Source organism: Talpa europaea (genome assembly GCF_964194135.1).
Source record: "Talpa europaea genome assembly, chromosome: 6".
Classification (NCBI taxonomy): Eukaryota; Metazoa; Chordata; class Mammalia; order Eulipotyphla; family Talpidae; genus Talpa; species Talpa europaea.
In genome coordinates this window covers 99093693-99113141 of record NC_140072.1, presented here as the reverse complement: position 1 = coordinate 99113141, position 19449 = coordinate 99093693, and the positions used below count along the sequence as shown (strand labels likewise).

The window sequence follows — 19449 nt, the reverse complement described above, 5'->3', positions numbered from 1 at the left end:
AAGGATTTTTTGCTACAAATAAGTAGAACAATGAGATTACTCACTAATGTAAGCAGGCAGAATGGGTGAATGGATGCATGGAGTGAGAAGGAAGGAAGGATGAGCAAGAATGAAGGAGGCAGGGGAGAGAGTGGAAGAGCTTACATAGAAAAAATACCAAAAACAATAATTTTTCTGTGAAATGATCAAAGTTGCATTATATCATCTTTGAGAAATAAAGATAAAGCTATCCAGATTTTTTTTTAATTAGCTCAATTTAAAAGTGTTTTTTTTTTTTTTTTTAAGATTTATTTATTTATTTATACAAGCACTGGGTACAGTCAGAAGCGCGGGAGGGTGAGAGAATTCACCAGAGCCAGAGCAGGTAACAGAACAGGCAGAAGGACCGAAGTACACTGCTGAGGGGAGCAGCGGGCTGCAGGAGAGGTCTGCGCGCCATGTGGGACCCTCGCCGGTGGCCGGGGATCAAACCGGCGCTGCAGAGGCTGCGGGCAGCTTTGCAGCCCAGTGTTCAACTACTGTGCCACTAGGGGAGACCCTCCTGTTATTTCTTTATATAAAAAGAAAACAACCAAGCTAAGCGATGAGATATTCACAGTCAAAGCAATTTATTCTAGGGTCTCCCCTGGTGGCGCAGCGGTTGAGCACTGGGTTGCGAGGCTGCCCACAGCCTCTGCAGTGCCAGTTCGATTTCTCGCCACCAGCGAGGGTCCCACAAAAAAGAAAATAAAAAAACAACCAATTTATTCTAGTTGAGGTTTGTCACTGAACCTGCTTTATTTATTTTCTTTTTTGTTGTTGTTGTCGTTTAATCCGCTGGTAAATAGCAATTGGAATCACCACATGAAGAGCGTGTATCCAATGCCTTACATTCTGTGGAGGTGGAGTTACAGAAACTAACAGAGATCCCTTGGCTTTATTATATTTTGCACCCAAATGAGGATGAGGTATGTAAAATTCTGTCTGTTTCTTTCTAGAGGTTGACTTTATGATTCTTTATAGAATCTGAACATATCTTTTGAAAAATAGATTAAAGAATAAATTGTGACTACTGTTCTCAAATGTTCTGTTCTTGAATGAGTGAGGAAAGGCTTTTATGTGAACAAAGGCATCCTACAGGAATTAGTACATTTTCAGTGTCATGGAATATTATGAACTTTTTTTTTTAAAGATTTATTTATTTATTTATTTATTTATTTATTTATTTATACAAGCACTGGGTACAGTCAGAAGTGCGGGAAGGTGAGAGAATTCACCAGAGCTAGAGCAGGGAGCAGAACAGGCAGACAGACAAAGTATAGTGCTGAGGGGAGCAGCGGGCGGCAGGAGAGGTCTGTGCACCATGTGGGACCTTCCCCAGTGGCTGGGATTGAACTGCCGCTGCAGAGGCTGCGGGCAGCTTCGCAGCCCAGCACTCAACCACTGCGCCACCGGGGAGGCCCTATTATGAATTTTTTTTGAAGAAGTTAACACTGTTCAACTATATTGTGTGTATACCCTGAGAAAATGTTTTTCTTGCTCATCTTGACAGGAGCCTCCTATGGATTGCACCAAGAGAAACAACAGGAGCACAGTATTTCGCATAGTGCCAAAATTTAAAAAGGAAAAGGTTCAGAAGCAGAAGACAAGTTCCCAGTCTGGTAGGTGGTCCATACTAGGAGGAAGACTGTAACATTATGGGAAAAATATCTTATTAAAGTGCTATCAGTGAGGTGCTGCAAGGCTTTGAGATCACTAGCTAGAGAAGATCATTGCCAAAATTGTAATAGATGCCATGAATATTATACTATAAAATGGTCCAAAGGGTGAACTTTATTTTATATTCACTTTATAATAATTTTAAAAATCATCATCCCTAAAGTATGTCCAGGTAACAGCAGGGAGCTGCAATTACGAAGCACAGGAGGCAGCCAGGTAGTTTTGGTTGCTTTGACTTGGGTGAGTGTCAGTGCCTCTGTTTAGATGGTTCTTTATCTCACACAACAGCAGTTCAAGGCATCAGCATGTAACTTGTTTTTCTTCTTCAGTGTTCAAAATCAGGATTATGTTGATAAAAGGAACATAGAAACTTTCATTTATTCCTTTAACTCACTAAATATATTTTCCACCTAAAAATGTATTACTCTCTTTCTCCTGTTTAAGTATGTGCTACACCATTTCAACCCCTGAATGACAATCCACTTTGACACTTGTGTCAAAGATTAGTTCCTCTCTTTGCTGTTCTCTTTCTAGTCCCCATTCTGCTTTCCTCTAGAGATTAATTTATAATACTGTTCTAGTGCAAAAGCACCTTCAAGTTTTGTGTATATGATGGCAGTTGCCTTTCAGAATCAGATCATTTTATAAATCTTTAATTTAATCTATAAATCTCTCATTTAAAATCTCTCATTATTTCCTTATTTGTGACAATCATAAAACAGCTATGAAGGGCATGTTAAAGTCAAATATTGCAAATAAATAGGCTTTTATTAAATTGATGTGCAGTAAAATGTATAAAGGAATGATTTTACATACTGAAAATTAACAATCCACCTTATCTTAGCAGAATTAAGTCTTTAAATGACGTTAAATTGATTTATCAACATTTTACTATACTTGCCAATAATTATAATTATCAATAGTATTAGAATAAAAAAAAAAAGCAATGCATGAAATCAGCAAAACTTGAAACAGAAAAATCTGTGTAAATTTGCATACTTTGTCAGATTTTAACTATGAATTAGCATTTGTAGCTCTTTTGCAACTAGTTTCGTAGATGGTCTTAAGAAAATCATCAACACTTATATAGACCTTGCACTACTGATCCAAATCATGAGGAATACATTTTTATGCATATTATGTAGTTTGAGTAGTTTTACGGATGAAATTGATTAAAGGCTAAAGGCACGGGTACACAGCTGTGAATGTCTTTGTGTAGTCAGAATGCTATGTTGAATGATGTCCACAACCTGCATGGAAAAATGGAATTACAGTTTTGTTGTTAACCTTCTCCTTTGCAAGCACTGCTGCTGCTGTACTCTGGTTTGCATCTTCTTTGGCCAACCTTTGCTTTGTAATGCATTGAGCATGTAGAAATTAAGGGGGTTTTGCTCTTAACTTTGGTAGTTCAGAAATGGGGCACAGAGGAAGTTGCTGCTTGGCTGGATCTGCTCAATTTGGGAGAATACAAAGAAATCTTCATTCGTCATGACATCAGAGGGGCTGAACTTTTGCATCTGGAAAGGCGAGATCTTAAGGTATTTCTTTTGTGCTACTCTTCTGCTCTTGAAAATTTTCTTGCAAAATAGAATCCTTTCTCTTGCACCTCTGCTGTTATGTGCTTATAGCTTGGCTTATGTTATGCAAAACATGCAGTAATCTAACATGCATTGCCTGTGGTCTAATTTTCTTGTATGCTTTTTAAACAAGAATGTCAACAATATTTTCTTGTTAAAATCATTCTCCCACTATTAACAGCTAAAGCTCAGCATGGACTTAATTTCTTTCTGCATCCATTTATATGGCTGTCCCTGTGCTAATATTTCCAAATCATGTTTTCATAAACTCATTTTATTGGATCAGCATGAAAGGTAATAATTGTTGCTGACAATGAATAAAAAATCTTATGTAAGGTTAACAACTAAAAATTAATTCAGAATGCCTATAATAAAACCCCTCTACTATCTGGAACTATATGAGAGTCTTTGCATTGACTTAGAATCCCAGGATTTGTTATGTTTCTAAATTGATCTTTCATAGGTCACATGAACATTAGGCCAACAAATGCAAATTTCATTTCTATGACTGTTTAAGATTATATTGTTTTCAAAAGAAATGTATTGTTTTCGCTCATCAATGAAGTCAACATTACAACATGCTTTTTCTAGAAAGCAACTCATCAGTTATGATGGAAAAAGAAAGTCATTAATTCATGATATGCAACAATTCTGTTTTAATTTTTGGGTGGACACTGTATCAAAATGATCAAAGTAGCCATTCTGTCCCAGGGCTAGGAATAGAATTTTGTCATGTTACATTCTCTTATCACAAGGTGCCATTTTAGAATTCCAACGCTGACTGATATGCAAGTGACCAAGCCTTCAACATTTGTTGGCGTTATCCCTTGCCTATAGACCAAGTTCTAATATCCATAGAATTATGGTTCAGTTAATGCCTAACAAATTTATAAACTGTTGTGACTTTATCTACAAATATGTTAGTAGAGATGTTTGAATAGATAATGGGGATTATTAAGTACAGATCTTTATTAGGCAGAGTTATAGTTTCAGCACATCAAAAGTGAATGCCACTTATACCTAAACATTTATAATAAAAATAATAGATTAATTATTTTAGTTGAAAATCTTATATCTGAAACATAGTAAAATAAACAGCGCTAGAATTTGTAAAGCAAAAGTTGACTTCAAAATATGCAATGAGTGCACCAAAAAAATAAATGTAATAGACCATTATATCCAATTTTTTTTAGATTGATTGATTGATTGATTGATTGATTGATTTATACAAGCACTGGGTACAGTCAGAAGCGCGGGAGGATAAGAGGATTCACCAGAGCCAAAGTGGGGAACAGAACAGGCAGACTGATGAAGTACACTGCTGAGGGGAGCAGCCGGCGGCAGGAGAGATCTGCGCGCCATGTGGGACCCTCTCTGGTGGCCGGGGATCGAACCGGCACTGCAGAGGCTGCGGGCAACTTTGCAGCCCAGCGCTCAACCGCTGCTCCACCAGGGAGGCCCCTATATCCAATATATTTATGTAGCTCCTAATATCCTTAGCAGACAGCAATATTTATTAAATAGCTACTGATCAATGTATCAGACCATCTTCTCTTACATGGTATCTGCCCTCTGGAAGTTTGTATTTCATTTGCCATGACTAAGCACATGTTTAAGGAAAAGAATGTGGGTATGTGTGCATTTACGTGTATGTGTGTGTGTGTGTGTGCGTGTGCGCGTGCGCTCAGTCACACACAGTGAGTGAAACAGATACTTGCAGAATGAAAAAACAAAGCTCATGTATATACTAATTCAAAGTTAGAGTGATAGAGCCTGACTAGGAAGAAGAATAAGAATGAGAGGAGATGGCTAAGAATTGTTTTAGTAAACTTTCTATTTAGCTTTTCATGGGACTTTTTGTCCTATTCTAAAACATGGAAGAGTGGGAAAAGGAAGATAATTTTATAGACAGTGTCTTATGTAATAATACAAAACCACGAAACTAGAGAATGAACTTGTTCTGTGTAGTTATAACTGTCAGAAGGAGTAGGACCTCCAGAATAAAGTCTCTAAATGTGAAGGATTACCTATTCCTAGATAATCTTCTCCATTCCCATTGCTTCAAATGTTGTCTATGAATATACCAATGATTCACAAGTCTCTCTCTCCAACACTTACCCCATATGTCAACTGTGGTATTATATCAGCCATGCTACTTAATACTTGGCTATCACACAGAGATAATTTCAGAGATAAGATTGATAATATCAATCTTAATATGTCCAAAATCAAGCTTTTGATCTCCTACCCACCTCCATTCTGCCCCTTGTAAGTTCTACGCCTTAATAAATAATCCCTCTCTCTCCAGGTGCTTGAGCCAGAGAAACCAAGGTCATTACTAACATCTTCTTTTCCCTATCATTTTCCACCTAACTCATCAAGCCCATCACCAAATCTACATCTGCTTCTGTTTATCTCCTTTCCACAAGCCTCCATTACTGACCTATGCAAGGTCAGCAGCTTCCTAACTAGCCCTTCCCCTGCTACTCTTGTTTCTGCAGTCCCTTAACCACACTGTAACCAGTGATATTTTAATATTACTTTTCTGCTTAAAGCCATTCAGTGGCTTCTTATTGCTATTAGAACAAAAAATCACACTTTTATGAGGCTTATAAGGTTCTGCCTACTTATTCAAATTGCTTTGAGGTCACTGATATCTCACTGGCCTCTACCCCATCCGTCTAAACTTTTTCTCATCGTAGAGATCTATGCTTTTATGGTATACTTCCCCCCTGCCTGTCACCGGGATGTCTCCTGTTTAAATCTTGTCTCCTTTGTGACTTCCTTATGACCAAAACAATTAGAGATAGCAATTTCACACTCTAAAGATGGGAATAGGAAAAAATACATTTTTAATGTAGTTTAGCAGACAAATGCATTATTGCAATATTTCCCATTCTGGAAGAGAGTAGAAGAAAGTGAGGGACATCAAAGAAAATGGTAAAAACACAGTGATTTTTGTTTGTTCAGTTTTTATTTGTTTCCATTTGCAAAGTTGTATATGTGTGGCTGGACAGATAACTGAATATCTACAAAGCATACTTCTGAAAAATTAGGCCAGTTCATTCAAAGAAAAAACATGAATAATAAGGAATATAATAAAATTGAGAAAGATATAACAAATGTCCTGGTGTAACTTCAACATAGCTGAACTCCTAGAACACGTGGAGGTATTAAGCACAAACTGAAGGCAATACAGCTAAGAAGTTAGCATAACTCTAAGGAAAACATGCCACTCATTGTACCAAAATAGTGGTTCTGAGTAGAGTCTGCCTCTCCCAAAGAAGTTTTAACCAGGAGTTATTAATGCTGTGACCAGAAATTGATATTCTCCCTAAGATGTAACAGCCACTCAGGGCGCTGTATTTTCCTGAGGGGATCCAAGACTTGGCCCCCATCTCCATAATCTGTGATGTGGGAAAGTAAATAATTGTCTACCAAGTTTTAGTTGATTTCTTTTTAAAAAGTCTTACTCTTGAGGATACAATGTGAATATGGCCTTAAAAAGTATTTAGTATAGGGTCTCCCTGGTGGTGGTTAAAGTCTCAGCACTGTCAAGCTATCGCCAGCCACTGTGGCATGGGTTTGCTCCGCTGCCAGGGAACTAACCCACATGTCACAGCAGACCTCTCCTGTCTCGCCCGCTGCTCCCCTCAGCAGTATATTTCAGTGGATCCTCATGTTCTGCTCCTTTAACTCTTCTGAATCCTCTTACCCTCCCCATCTCTGGCCTTTAACCCAGTTCTTGTATGCATAAACAAATAAAATTAAATCTTTAAAAAAAGTGTTTAATATGAACTATATTTCTTAATCAGCCATGTTACCACAAAGTACAAAGTATATTTAAATGTTCTATTCAAGTCAAAGACTAAAATGCAATTGTTTTGATAAATGCATTTGCATTCCAAATTTAGGTAAAGGGCACTGGCATCTTCCTCTAGGATTTTGCCAGCCTTGTTTTATTTTTTTTTTTAAAGCTTTCTTTATTTATGATTACAAGAACCAGGGTACAGGCCAGAGGTGTGGGAGGTGAGAGGATTCACAGAGACAGAGAAGGGAACAGAACAGGTAGACTGACAGAAGTGTACTGCTGAGGGGAGCAGCAGGTGAGCCAGGAGAGGTCTGCTGTTCCATGTGGGTAGCTCCCGGGCCCAGGACCAAACTCGCACTACAGAGGCTGCAGACAGCTTGACAGCGCTGTGCTCAACCCCTTGTGCCACCAGGGAGGTCCTGGCCTTGTTTTAAAGCTTACTATTTTAACACAAACTGAAGAGATGTATAGTTGCTTTAAGATTAATTGTGGGGGGGCGGAGCAACATGGCGGCGAGGAGACGCTGCGAGTAAGATCTCCCATTAAAAAAAGTTAATAGGGAGGAAAAGCGGCAGGTCCCAGTGAGAACTGGGACACGGAAGATAAACGGACGACTCCAGCAAACTGCCCGAAGAAGAAAGTTGCCATAAAAGAGGACTAGAAGGGAGGGAAGCGCAGAACCCTGCTCCCCTCCCCCGCCCACAGAGGCGGCACTCTCCGACCGGCAGAGACGAGGGAAACAACAAACCAAAACGCCCAACAAGAAAAACGGATGCAGCAAGCGGGACTGTGAGTGGAAAGGAACTATTTCAGCCACCACACCCCGTGAACGGGAGCTGAGGCGAACCCTGCAGGATCCGCCGCGGAGGTGAGCTCCACGCGCCATTAAAGAGAGCCCCGCCCACCAGGAGGAGACCAGCACCAGCACACAGCCCCGGCCGCCCGGTAAGCTTGCGCGAAAGCGGCGCTCGGATTGCAGCTGCCCAGGCCCCTGCGCCTGCGACCTAGGCTTGCGGGGAGACGGCGGAGGCCCTCCCTGAGTGAGCAGGAACAAGGTGCCCAGGCAGGGGAGCGGGATTCAAAAGGCGCCATTCCCGCGCCACTGATCTGGGCTACAGCCCGCGTCCTGGAACTGAGGGCTTTGGAACTGAGACCCGGGCGGAGGCCCTCCCTGAGTGAGCAGGAACAAGGCGCCCAGGCAGGGGAGCGGGATTCAAAAGGCGCCATTCCCGCGCCACTGATCTGGGCTACAGCCCGCATCCTGGAACTGAGGGCTTTGGAACTGAGACCCGGGCTGAGGCCCTCCCTGAGTGAGCAGGAACAAGGCGCCCAGGCAGGGGAGCGGGATTCAAAAGGCGCCATTCCCGTGCCACTGATCTGGGCTACAGCCCGCGTCCTGGAACTGAGGGCTTTGGAACTGAGACCCGGGGCACGAAATTAGGGGCGTGGGTTCCCCACGACGGTGGGGCACAAGGCAGACACAGCACCCCAAAGCCGTTGAGGTGTACCCTACCATCCCCGCTCTGCTCCCTGTCCCACGGGGTGGAAAATCAGCTCCCCAAGGGCTCTAGGAGAGATCTCTGGTGCCACCTAGCGACTTGACCCCAGCACAGGCTACTGAAGGAGCTAGTGGCCAGCTGGGGAGTTAGCCCACACCGGGCCCCTTCTGAACAAGTAGTCTGAGCCCACAGGGAGAGCGAGCACCCACAGCCGGGGCAGACCAGGCGCGCAGAAGAGTGTGCCTGAGACCAGAAGCGCAGGGAGTGTGTCCCACATCACCATTTTAGAACAGGGACATTTCTTCAGTAAAGACTACCTGCAGAAGGCTTCCTCAGGAGCCAGAGGTGAGCGGGGGAAGTTCGCCCACGCCAGACCCCCTCTGGCCTGCAGTCCAAGCCCAGAGGGGAGCAGGAACCCACCGCCGGGGCAGACCAGGCGCACAGGGGAGTGTGTCCCCACATCGGCATTTTAGAACAGGGACCTTTCTCCAGTAAAGGCTGCTTGAAACTGACAGATGACTCCTGGAAGAACCAGAGGGGAACAGAGAAGCCCACCCAAGATGCCGGCAAGTCCCAACAACACAGTGTCCCAACGCATACGGCAAATTAGAAAACAGACAGTAGGGAGGAGAAGAACCACACGCAACCTAGCAACTCTCCAGAGAAAAAGCACACCACAAAAAGAAAGCCAGCCCCCAGATTGCAACGACAATAACTTGGAAGAATTTCTGAGCCTTCCAGAAAGAGAATTTAAAATTGCCGTGATTAAAAAACTGACAGAAGTCATAAAGGAAAACAATGATAAGGGAAAAATAATCAACGATCAGAAGAATGCAATTGAGTCCCTAGAGAGGGAAAACAATGGTCAGAAGAAAGAAATTGAGTCCCTAAAGAGGGAAGTAAAAGAAATGCAGGAGATCAAAGAATTAATGGAAGAACTAAAGAATTCTGGGAAAAGCAATGAAAGCAGAATAGATGAAATGGAAGAACGAATAAGTAATCTTGAAGACACAGAAATAAAAAGAACCAAAACAGAGAAGGAAAGAGAAGTACGAAGGAAAAAGAATGAAGAAAGACTTCGGGAACTATCTGACTCCATGAGGAAAGGAAATATAAGAGTTATAGGAATACCAGAAGGAGAGGAGAGAGATGTAGGAACAGAGAAAATATTCAAAGAGATAATTGAAGAGAACTTCCCAAATGTGAAGAAGGAGCTGAAAATTGATATACAAGAAGCAAGAAGAACACCAAACTTCCACGACGAAAGGAAAAATACAGCAAGACACATAATAGTAAAGCTCCCAAGAATCCAGGACAAGGAAAAAATAATGAAGCTGGCAAGAGGGAAGAAACAGATAACATTCAAAGGAAAACCAATCAGGCTGACATCAGACTTCTCCGAAGAAACACTACGGGCAAGGAGAGAGCGGAGGGACATAGTCAACAGACTCCAAGAAAACAGATGCCAACCAAGAATACTCTATCCCGCAAAGCTCTCCTTCCTCTTTGAAAAAAGAATATGGACCTTCCCAGACAAACAGAAACTCCGGAATTTCATTGCAACTAAACCCCCACTCCAAAAAATACTACAAGGAGTCCTAAAGCCAGAACCTCAGAGCGACGAATAACAATGAAAGAAGGCCAAAAAAAAAAAAGTTATTAAAAGAATAAATAAATAAAATCAAAGGAAAGACAAACACAATGGCAAATACAGATGTTAACATATCAATATTAACTCTAAATGTAAATGGACTAAACTCTTCAATAAAAAGACACAGAGTTGCAGCCTGGATTAAGAAACAAAACCCAACCTTTTGCTGTCTCCAGGAAACACATTTAGCTACAAAAGATAAAAATAGGCTCAAAGTTAAAGGATGGAAAACAATCCTACAAGCAAATGGACCAAAAAAGAAAGCAGGAACAGCTATACTTATATCAGATAAAACAGATTTCAAACTCAAAAAGATAAAAAGAGACCCCAATGGTCACTACATTATGATCAAGGGGACAATACTTCAAGAAGAAATAACACTCATTAACATATACTCACCAAATGAAGGAGCACCAAAATATATCAGACAACTGTTGTCCTCTCTGAAAACAGACATCAGAGAAAACACATACGTAGTGGGAGACTTCAACACACCACTATCAACAATGGATAGATCAACAAGACAAAAAATAAGTAAAGAAACCAAAGCTCTAAATAAAGACCTAGAGCAATTGGGCTTAACAGACATCTATAGAACACTAAACCCCAAAAAAATGGAGTACACATTTTTCTCAAGCGCACACGGATCATTCTCCAGGATCGATCACATACTGGGGCACAAGACAAACATCAACAGATACACCAAGATTGAAATCATATCAACCATCTTTTCTGACCATGAAGGCATCAAACTAGAAATAAACCATAAAAAGAAGGCAAGGAACTTTCCTACCTCATGGAGATTAAAAACCACACTACTGGAAGACCATTGGACTAATGAGGAGATCAAAGAAGAAATTAAAAAATTTTTGGAATTGAACGACAAGGAGGACACCAATATCCTAAATGTATGGGATGCAGCAAAAGCAGTAATAAGAGGAAAATATATAGCAATAGAAGCTCACATCAAGAAACAAGAAAGAACGCAAAGAAACAACCTAATCTCGAAGCTCAAAGATCTAGAAAAAGAACAACAAAAAAACCCCAAAACCAGTAGAAGAAAAGAAATAATAAAAACCAAAGCAGAAATAAATGAAATTGAAACTAAAAAAACAATCCAAAAGATCAATGAAACCAAGAGCTGGTTCTTTGAAAAAATCAATAAAATAGACAAACCCCTAGCCAGGCTCACAAAGGAAAAAAGGGAGAAAGCACAAATAAACAGGATCATCAATGAAAGAGGAGAAATCACAACGGACACAGCAGAAATCAAAAGAATAATCAGTAACTACTATGAACAGTTATATGGAAACAAGTTTAACAATCTAGAGGAGATGGACAAATTCCTACAACTCTACAATCACCCAAAGCTAGATAAAGAAGAAATAGAACACCTAAACAGACCAATTACAATTAGCGAAATTGAAATGGTAATCAAAAACCTCCCCAAAAACAAAAGCCCAGGACCTGATGGATTTACAAATGAATTCTACCAAACATTCAGAGACGAATTAGTGCCTATCCTTCACAAACTCTTCCAAAAAATTGAGAAGGAAGGGACAATACCAAACACGTTCTATGAAGCCAACATTACACTAATACCAAAACCGAACAACGACAACACAAAAAAGGAAAACTACAGGCCAATCTCCCTAATGAACACTGATGCAAAAATCCTGAATAAAATTTTAGCTATCAGAATCCAACAATGTATCCATAAGATAATTCACCACGACCAAGTTGGATTCATTCCAGGGGCACAAGGATGGTTTAACATCCGAAAATCAATCAACGTTATCCAACACATCAACAAAAAGAAATATAAAAACCATATGATAATATCAATAGATGCTGAGAAAGCTTTCGACAAAGTGCAACACCCATTCATGATAAAAGCCCTTGAAATTCTTGGGATACAAGGAACATACCTCAACATCATAAAGGCCATCTATGACAAGCCAACAGCCAGTATCATTCTCAATGGTGAAAAGCTGAAAGCAATTCCATTAAGATCTGGAACAAGACAAGGATGTCCACTCTCACCACTGCTTTTCAATATAATACTGGAAGTCCTAGCCAGGGCAATAAGACAAGAGAAAGACATCCAAGGAATCCAAATAGGAAAAGAAGAAGTCAAACTATCACTATTTGCAGACGATATGATATTATACATAGAGAACCCCAAAAACTCCACAGAAAAGCTAATTCAACTCATCAATCAGTTCAGTAAAGTGGCAGGATACAAAATCAACACGCAAAAGTCAGTAGCCTTCCTATACACAAACAATAAATCTGAAGAAGAAGAAATCCAAAAGACCATCCCTTTTGTTATTGAAACAAAAAAAAATCAAATATTTGGGAATAAATCTAACAAAAGAGGTAAAGGACCTATACAAAGAAAACTATAAAACACTGTTAAAAGAAATAGAAGAAGACACAAAGAAATGGAGAGACATCCCCTGCTCATGGATTGGAAGAATAAACATTATTAAAATGGCCATCCTTCCAAAAGCAATATACAGATTCAATGCTATTCCAATCAAAATTTCAATGTCATTCTTCAAAGAAATAGAACAATTATTGATGAAATTCATATGGAATCACAAAAAACCCCGAATAGCCAAAGCTCTCCTGAAAAAAAAAGAAGGGAATGGAGGCATCAGACTCCCAGACTTCAAACTATACTACAAAGCCATAATCATCAAAACCGCATGGTATTGGAACAAGAACAGACATACAGACCAATGGAATCGAATAGAAAATCCAGAAATAAACCCACAGGTTTATGGTCAACTAATCTTTGACAAAGGAGCAAAGACTATGCATTGGAGCAAAGAAAGTTTGTTCAATAAATGGTGCTGGGAAAACTGGGTCGCTACATGCAAAAGAATGAAGCTTGACCACCACCTCACACCATACACAAAAATCAACTCAAAATGGATTAAAGAACTAGACATAAGACCTGAAACCATAAAATATATAGAAGGAAATATAGGCGAAACACTACGTGATTTGCACATCAAAGACATCTTTACAGACACATCACCCAAAGCAGTGATAGTGAAGGCAAAGATAAACAGCTGGGACTATATCAAATTAAAGAGCTTTTGCACAGCAAAAGAGACAATAACAAAAACAAAGAGAAACCCCACCAACTGGGAGAACATTTTTGCACCCAACACTAATGATAAAGGACTGATCACAAAAATCTGCAAAGAGCTGATGAGTCTCAACAACAACAAAGAAAATAATCCAGTCAAAAAATGGGCAGAAGAGCTTAAAAGAAACTTCTCTGAAGAGGAAATGCAAATGGCCAACAGGCATATGAAAAAATGTTCAACATCACTTGTCATCAGGGAAATGCAAATCAAAACTACCATGAGATACCATCTTACACCAGTGAGAATGGCACATATTAAAAAAACTAGCAACAACAAATGTTGGCGAGGGTGTGGAGAAAAAGGAACTCTTCTGCACTGTTGGTGGGAGTGCAAACTGGTCCAACCACTGTGGAAAGCTGTGTGGAGATTTCTGGACCTACTAAACATAGAGCTTCCATATGACCCAGCAATTCCACTCCTAGGTATTTACCCAAAGGACACAGAAACATCAATTCCAAAGAACACCTGCACCCCTATGTTTATAGCAGCACTGTTTACAATAGCTAAACTTTGGAAACAACCCAAATGCCCAAAAATAGATGACTGGATCAAGAAGATGTGGTACATATATACCATGGAATATTACTCAGCATTCAAAAAAGATAAACACATGCAATTTGCAGCAACATGGATGGCGCTGGAAGGGATCATGCTCAGCGAAATAAGCCAAACAGAAAAAGAAAAATACCGGATGGTCTCACTCATAGCAGGAATCTAGAAAACTTAAATAAGGGACCAGGAAAATGAATAACTATAAGAAAGTGAAAATCAAAATCAACAAAAAACTATGAACCAGAGACACTTTTAGGGGGGCGGGGGCGGGAGGGGAGGGATTGGGGTCAGAATGGGGGGCTGCAATTGTATGGGGAATATAACAATAAAATTTATAAAAAAAAAAAAAAAAAGATTAATTGTGGACGACCTGTGTCATAGGAGAAGATATTTTTCTAGGTTAGTTAAATTTATAAAAATGTTACCCTGGGACCTCCCTGGTGGCACAGGGGGTTGAGATGCAGCCTATGAAGCTATCCACAGCCTCCGCAGCACGAGTTCAATCCCTGGCCAGGGAGCAACCCACATGGCACAGCAGACCTCTCCTGTCTCCCTGCTGCCCCCCTCAGCAGTGTGTTTCAGTCAGTCTGCCTGTTCTGCTCCTCACTCTGTCTCTGGTGAATCATCTCACCACCCCACCCCCGCCACCTCTGGCCAGTATCCCAGTTCTTGTGTGCATAAATAAATAAATCTTTAGAAAAAAAAAATGTTACCCTGAAATTATATCAAACCTGTAAAGAGTACTGATTATGAAAAAAGTATTTTCCAGAAGGATTTAGAAGGTATTTTCCAGAAGGATTTGGTAGCATTGCTGCTAAAAAATTCAAAGAGCCCCTAAAGAATATGGAGAGTAGGAGAGGAAAGAAGCAGGGAGAGAGGGAGGATGGGTGTGTGGACTTAAAACAATTTGGACTATTTCATTTAAAATTTTTAAAATAGAGAAACCAAACAAAGTATCAGGAAAATGACAAAACTTGGAAGCTGACCATAGATCTGACGCATACAGCAAGGGAAGGGGAGGGAGAAGGGTCAAAAAGGAACCAGGAAAAAGAATAACTATAAGAAAGTAAAAATCAAAATCAACAAACAACTAAGAACCAGAGACACTCTATGGGGGGTGGGGGGCGGGAGGGAAGGGATTGGGGTCAAAATAAGGGGGTCGCAATTGTATGGGGAATATAAAAATAAAATTTATAATTAAAAATAAATAAATAAATACTAAATAAATAAATAAAGACCTAAAAAAAAAAAAAAAAGAAAGGGAAGAGCACGAGGAGAACTACAGGGACTACATCTGGGGGGAGAAATCAAATACTCTCCAAAAATGAAGAATGATGTAAGAAAATAAACAAACTTTAAAAATAAATAAATTGGAGAAAAATAAGTTTTAAATAAACAGTGCTCTTAATTTACAAAAAAATTGACCATTTGAAATCTCTCTTTGTAATCGTGTGATATCTTACAATCCTGTTTTCTAGACTGCCTTGGAAGTCATCTTTTTGCTAATTTTCAACTATTTCAGACTGTTTTGAAAGGAAGTTATTTGATATCACATATAAGCAAACTGATTACATCCATTATACTTAAAGAAGTTACAGGGCTTGGAACTAGACTTTTTCATTACAAATTTAGGTAACAAGCACTGATACCTTTCTCTCATATTTGGTCTTGCCTTTAAACTATTTCAGCACACACTAAGGAAATGTATAATTGCCTTAATGATTGTGGATGACCTGGAATCTCTGGAACTTTTAACCCTTTCTTTTAATTTTTAAGATAAGAAATATTATAGCTATCTTGGATTTCATCCATTCCTGCAATAACTGTTTATTTGCCAACAGTCTGTTCTGTGCTTTATGTACATTCTGCCATCATCATTGGCTTCTGAAAATTAAATATTGAATTCTTGATACCCACTAGGAATACAGTTCTTTAAAGAACAAGGAGAGTTCTGAGGGAAAGAAGCCAAAAATGTTTGGAAGAAAAGCATCAACCCATAGATTCCTGTGTTTAAGTAATTTCTTATACATATCCATTACAAACTATAAAGAATATTTATATATTTCAAACTAAAACTATAAAAGCATCTACAGATGCAATTACATTCCAAATTTAGGGAGTGGTGCCTTCTGTTAGGATCAGCCCTACTTTTAAGTTTAATGTTTTATCAAGTAAATATATTGTTGCCTTAGGAATAAATGTGGATACCCTGTTGTCACATGTCAACATGTGTTTGACATGAGTTTCCTTTAGATGGAAAAGAAAAAGAATAAACTAATTTTGATTCTGGAAGAACTGTGATTGTATATAATTTATGAAGATGTTACATTTAAGAGTTTGCATAAGATGTGTTTTATTTTTAACTGGTTGGTAATTTTTCAATGTCAAGTTATTTTTGTTTTACGCACTTTTCTAACTTTCACCACATTAAACACTGATTATAAAATAAAATAAATGAACCAAACGCTAACTATGTTACTTGCTGGTTAAATATTTTGTCTCCAGTTTTCTCTTATCATTAAACCAACCTTCCTTCCTTCCTTCCTTCCCTCCCTCCCTCTCTCCCTTCCTCTCTGCCTTTCCTTTTTTTCCCTTTTTTAGGACCTGGGGATACCGAAGGTCGGTCATATGAAGCGAATTCTCCAGGGAATTAAGGAACTTGGAAGGAGTACTCCCCAGTCTGAGGTGTAATCACATTGGTGCTATTCCTTGGAAGAGAAAGAATTGCCACGCAATACAAAGTGCTTGGAAGCAATGGCTGTCCTTGTAGTTTTCTGCCTGGAGAAGTAAGCACCACTGAAACACCTCTATGGTTTGATATTTTCTATGGGTGAAAATTTTGATTTGAGTAATAGAAACTATTTTTGTGCCAAATAATTACATTCCATGAAGCCATTTTCTTATTGGGCCAACTTGACATGTTCAAATATATTAGTAAAATGGTAGGAGGAACCTGAGACAATTGCCTCATCTAAAAGGTGGAACTGCAAAATGCGTACTTTCTTTCAACCTGGTCAGATGAAATATTCTTACTGTGCAATGCATAAGAACATGTGGCTAAAATTTCTTAGGTTTCATTATTAGAGGCATTGACTTCTTCTTTAAGATCGTTGGTCAGTAGGTTAAGCTATAAGATGAGCTGTATTTTGAATGTTAGATTGGTATCACATCAGATTTCTAGGGATCAATATTCAAAGATTATGGTTTAGACCCCTCAAATACTATGAATGAATGCAAATCCTAATGCACGAAGCTCCTGCCTGAATTGTCTCTTTTTCTTGCATGTCACATCTAATATTGTAACACTTTAACAGCTTTAATGTCAGTTTTTAATTGAATTTAATTTATTACTACCTGAGTACTTTTTTGTTGGCTAAAGGCACTTTTCTCTTCTTTGATGTGGAATTTTCCACAAATATTCTGTATCTAAGAATTTGTGAACCTGTGTCTGTGCCATAATAAAAAAAAATCTTACACAAGCCAATTTTATTTCAACCTGTCATAAACATTGGTGTGCACATTAAGAAAATTCTCTAGATATTTTCATAAAATTATGTGTTCTGTTGCCTAACAAAAGCTGTTATAGTTTTTCCAAACCATTTGTCTTACTTGCCTTTCAATTTTAATAATTGTTTAATATTCTGTGTGCACTTATATTATGGTAGACTGTTCATATCCCAGGATTTTCCCATATCTCAGCTAAGATTTATACACTGATTGGTCATCAAGAACCATCTACTCGCTAAGTGACTCTTGACATGACCTTCCTAACAAAAAAGATTTAAATTTTTTCTTAAGGGCTTTAAATCATCATTATTATTTCATTTGATTCTTATATCCTATCAAATGGATATTATTTTTCTTTTACTAAACTACTATACTTCAATGTAGCTAATTAGGAGTTAACATTATAAGGATCAAATCTCTGAAAGCCAAAGGCATCCATATCAAAAAGATCACAAAAATGTCCTCAGTTAAACTTTCTTAAAACAGTATATACCGAAAGTGAATTATAATATTTGGAAATCTTCTGTCATAGAGAAGTAAACCAGAAGTTGACCCAGTGCTGACAATTTTCATAAAGTAGCCTTCTAGGTAGGTGCTCAGTAGATATACGTACACACACATTACACATACACATGTAAACACACACACATATATATACATGTATACATACACACATGTATATACACTTATATTTATATGTATGACCACACTAACATACATGTAGTCTTGAGATATACTCTTATATTTTGTAGACAATTATTTGCCAAATGTTTAAAGAGAAATATTAATAGAGGAACCTTTAAAGTGAACTATTGTAAGACATTTTATGCAAGGAGTTTAAGTATCTGACACTTTATCCTTATTTATAACTTGAGTATTTGACTATCAGTAAAATCCCCAAATGAGGCTATCTTAAAAATAAAGAAACTTAAGAAGTTTCTGACCAAATCTGACTATATGTTTTACCTAAGTTGTGAACAAATGGAAATTTTCCAAAGGAAATTATATCAAGTCACGTATCAGTATGAAAAGCTACTCACTTAATAGATTTAATTTTCCATACCTATGAAATCAAAAGTCTGCTTTTCTAGTTAGTCCATCTTACAGTCCCATCCTGCTTGGTGCCCTGCTCTCCCAAGCACTTTCCTGTGAGCTCAAAAGTGGTAATGCCAGGTTCTCAGCTCTACCAAAAAAGAAAAAATGGGGGGCACAGAGCAAGGAATTCTGGAAAGGAATTAGCATAACAATCTTTATTGAGTTTTCACTTTCCTAAATACCTCTTTGCCAATGGAAAAGATAGCACCTCAAGCCTTTTAAGAGTAAGGTGTAAATGACTGGGTATTTTTATTAGGTGTTGATCTTTTCATGCTTAGGTAAGATCTTTCATATATGCTGCAAAACCTCACTTAGTGGAATCCTTAGTTAACTAGAATTTTTCTGCAAATAAATTTTGGGTGAGGAAAATTCTTTAAAATGATAATTTTCATTATTTTTATATAGTTAAATTTTTCCTATACGTTTTGTGTGTAAGACTGTGTAGCACCAAATGACATCACAGGTACCCATTTGCTATGATGGTGTCCACAGAAGTTCCTCAGGCCCCTTGTCGGTGTCACAAAGGAACCGACTGCTTATAGTTGAGAGGACTACCAAAAAAAAGAGTAGGAAGAGCTTCTCCATGGAACCTGATCACAGGTCTGGGGAGTGCAGGGAGGGCCTCTGTACTTTGATCCATGTTTAAGCTAAGGTGGAAAGCACGTTCTGGCTCCTTCTGCAGCTGTCCTTCCCACTTTTCCTCCCCAATAAGCTCCAAGCAGTTGGATCATTTTGAAGGGGAGTTGGGGAAATCACAGCTAATATCCACTCTCTTTTCATCTTACTTTCCTGAGGGAGACTCAAGGAGGATGGGGGAAAGGTCAGGCTGAAGTAAAATTTCTTGGAGGACTCGATATTTTTTTTGTGTGTCTTCCCACCTCCTTGTCTGACATTCTTC

The 19449-nt window shown here is 38.9% G+C and overlaps 1 protein-coding gene across 5 annotated transcripts in view; it reads left to right on the top strand.

Annotated features, from left to right (window-relative positions):
• The window catches only part of DGKH (diacylglycerol kinase eta), a gene marked incomplete at both ends in the record, with an annotated part of 158098 nt that extends 141458 nt beyond the window's left edge, over positions 1–16640 (top strand). For 3 of the 5 annotated variants that reach the window (XM_084235588.1, XM_084235587.1, XM_084235590.1), the window contains 3 exons: positions 828–947; positions 1532–1640; positions 16551–16603. In XM_084235588.1, coding sequence (XP_084091714.1) covers positions 828–947; positions 1532–1640; positions 16551–16603 — 282 coding nt within the window. Of the gene's footprint in view, positions 1–827; positions 948–1531; positions 1641–3105; positions 3237–16550 lie in introns of all 5 variants that reach the window. The other 2 variants (XM_084235586.1, XM_084235589.1) reach the window with 1 other exon arrangement.
• Between the last annotated feature and the right edge of the window lie 2809 nt (positions 16641–19449).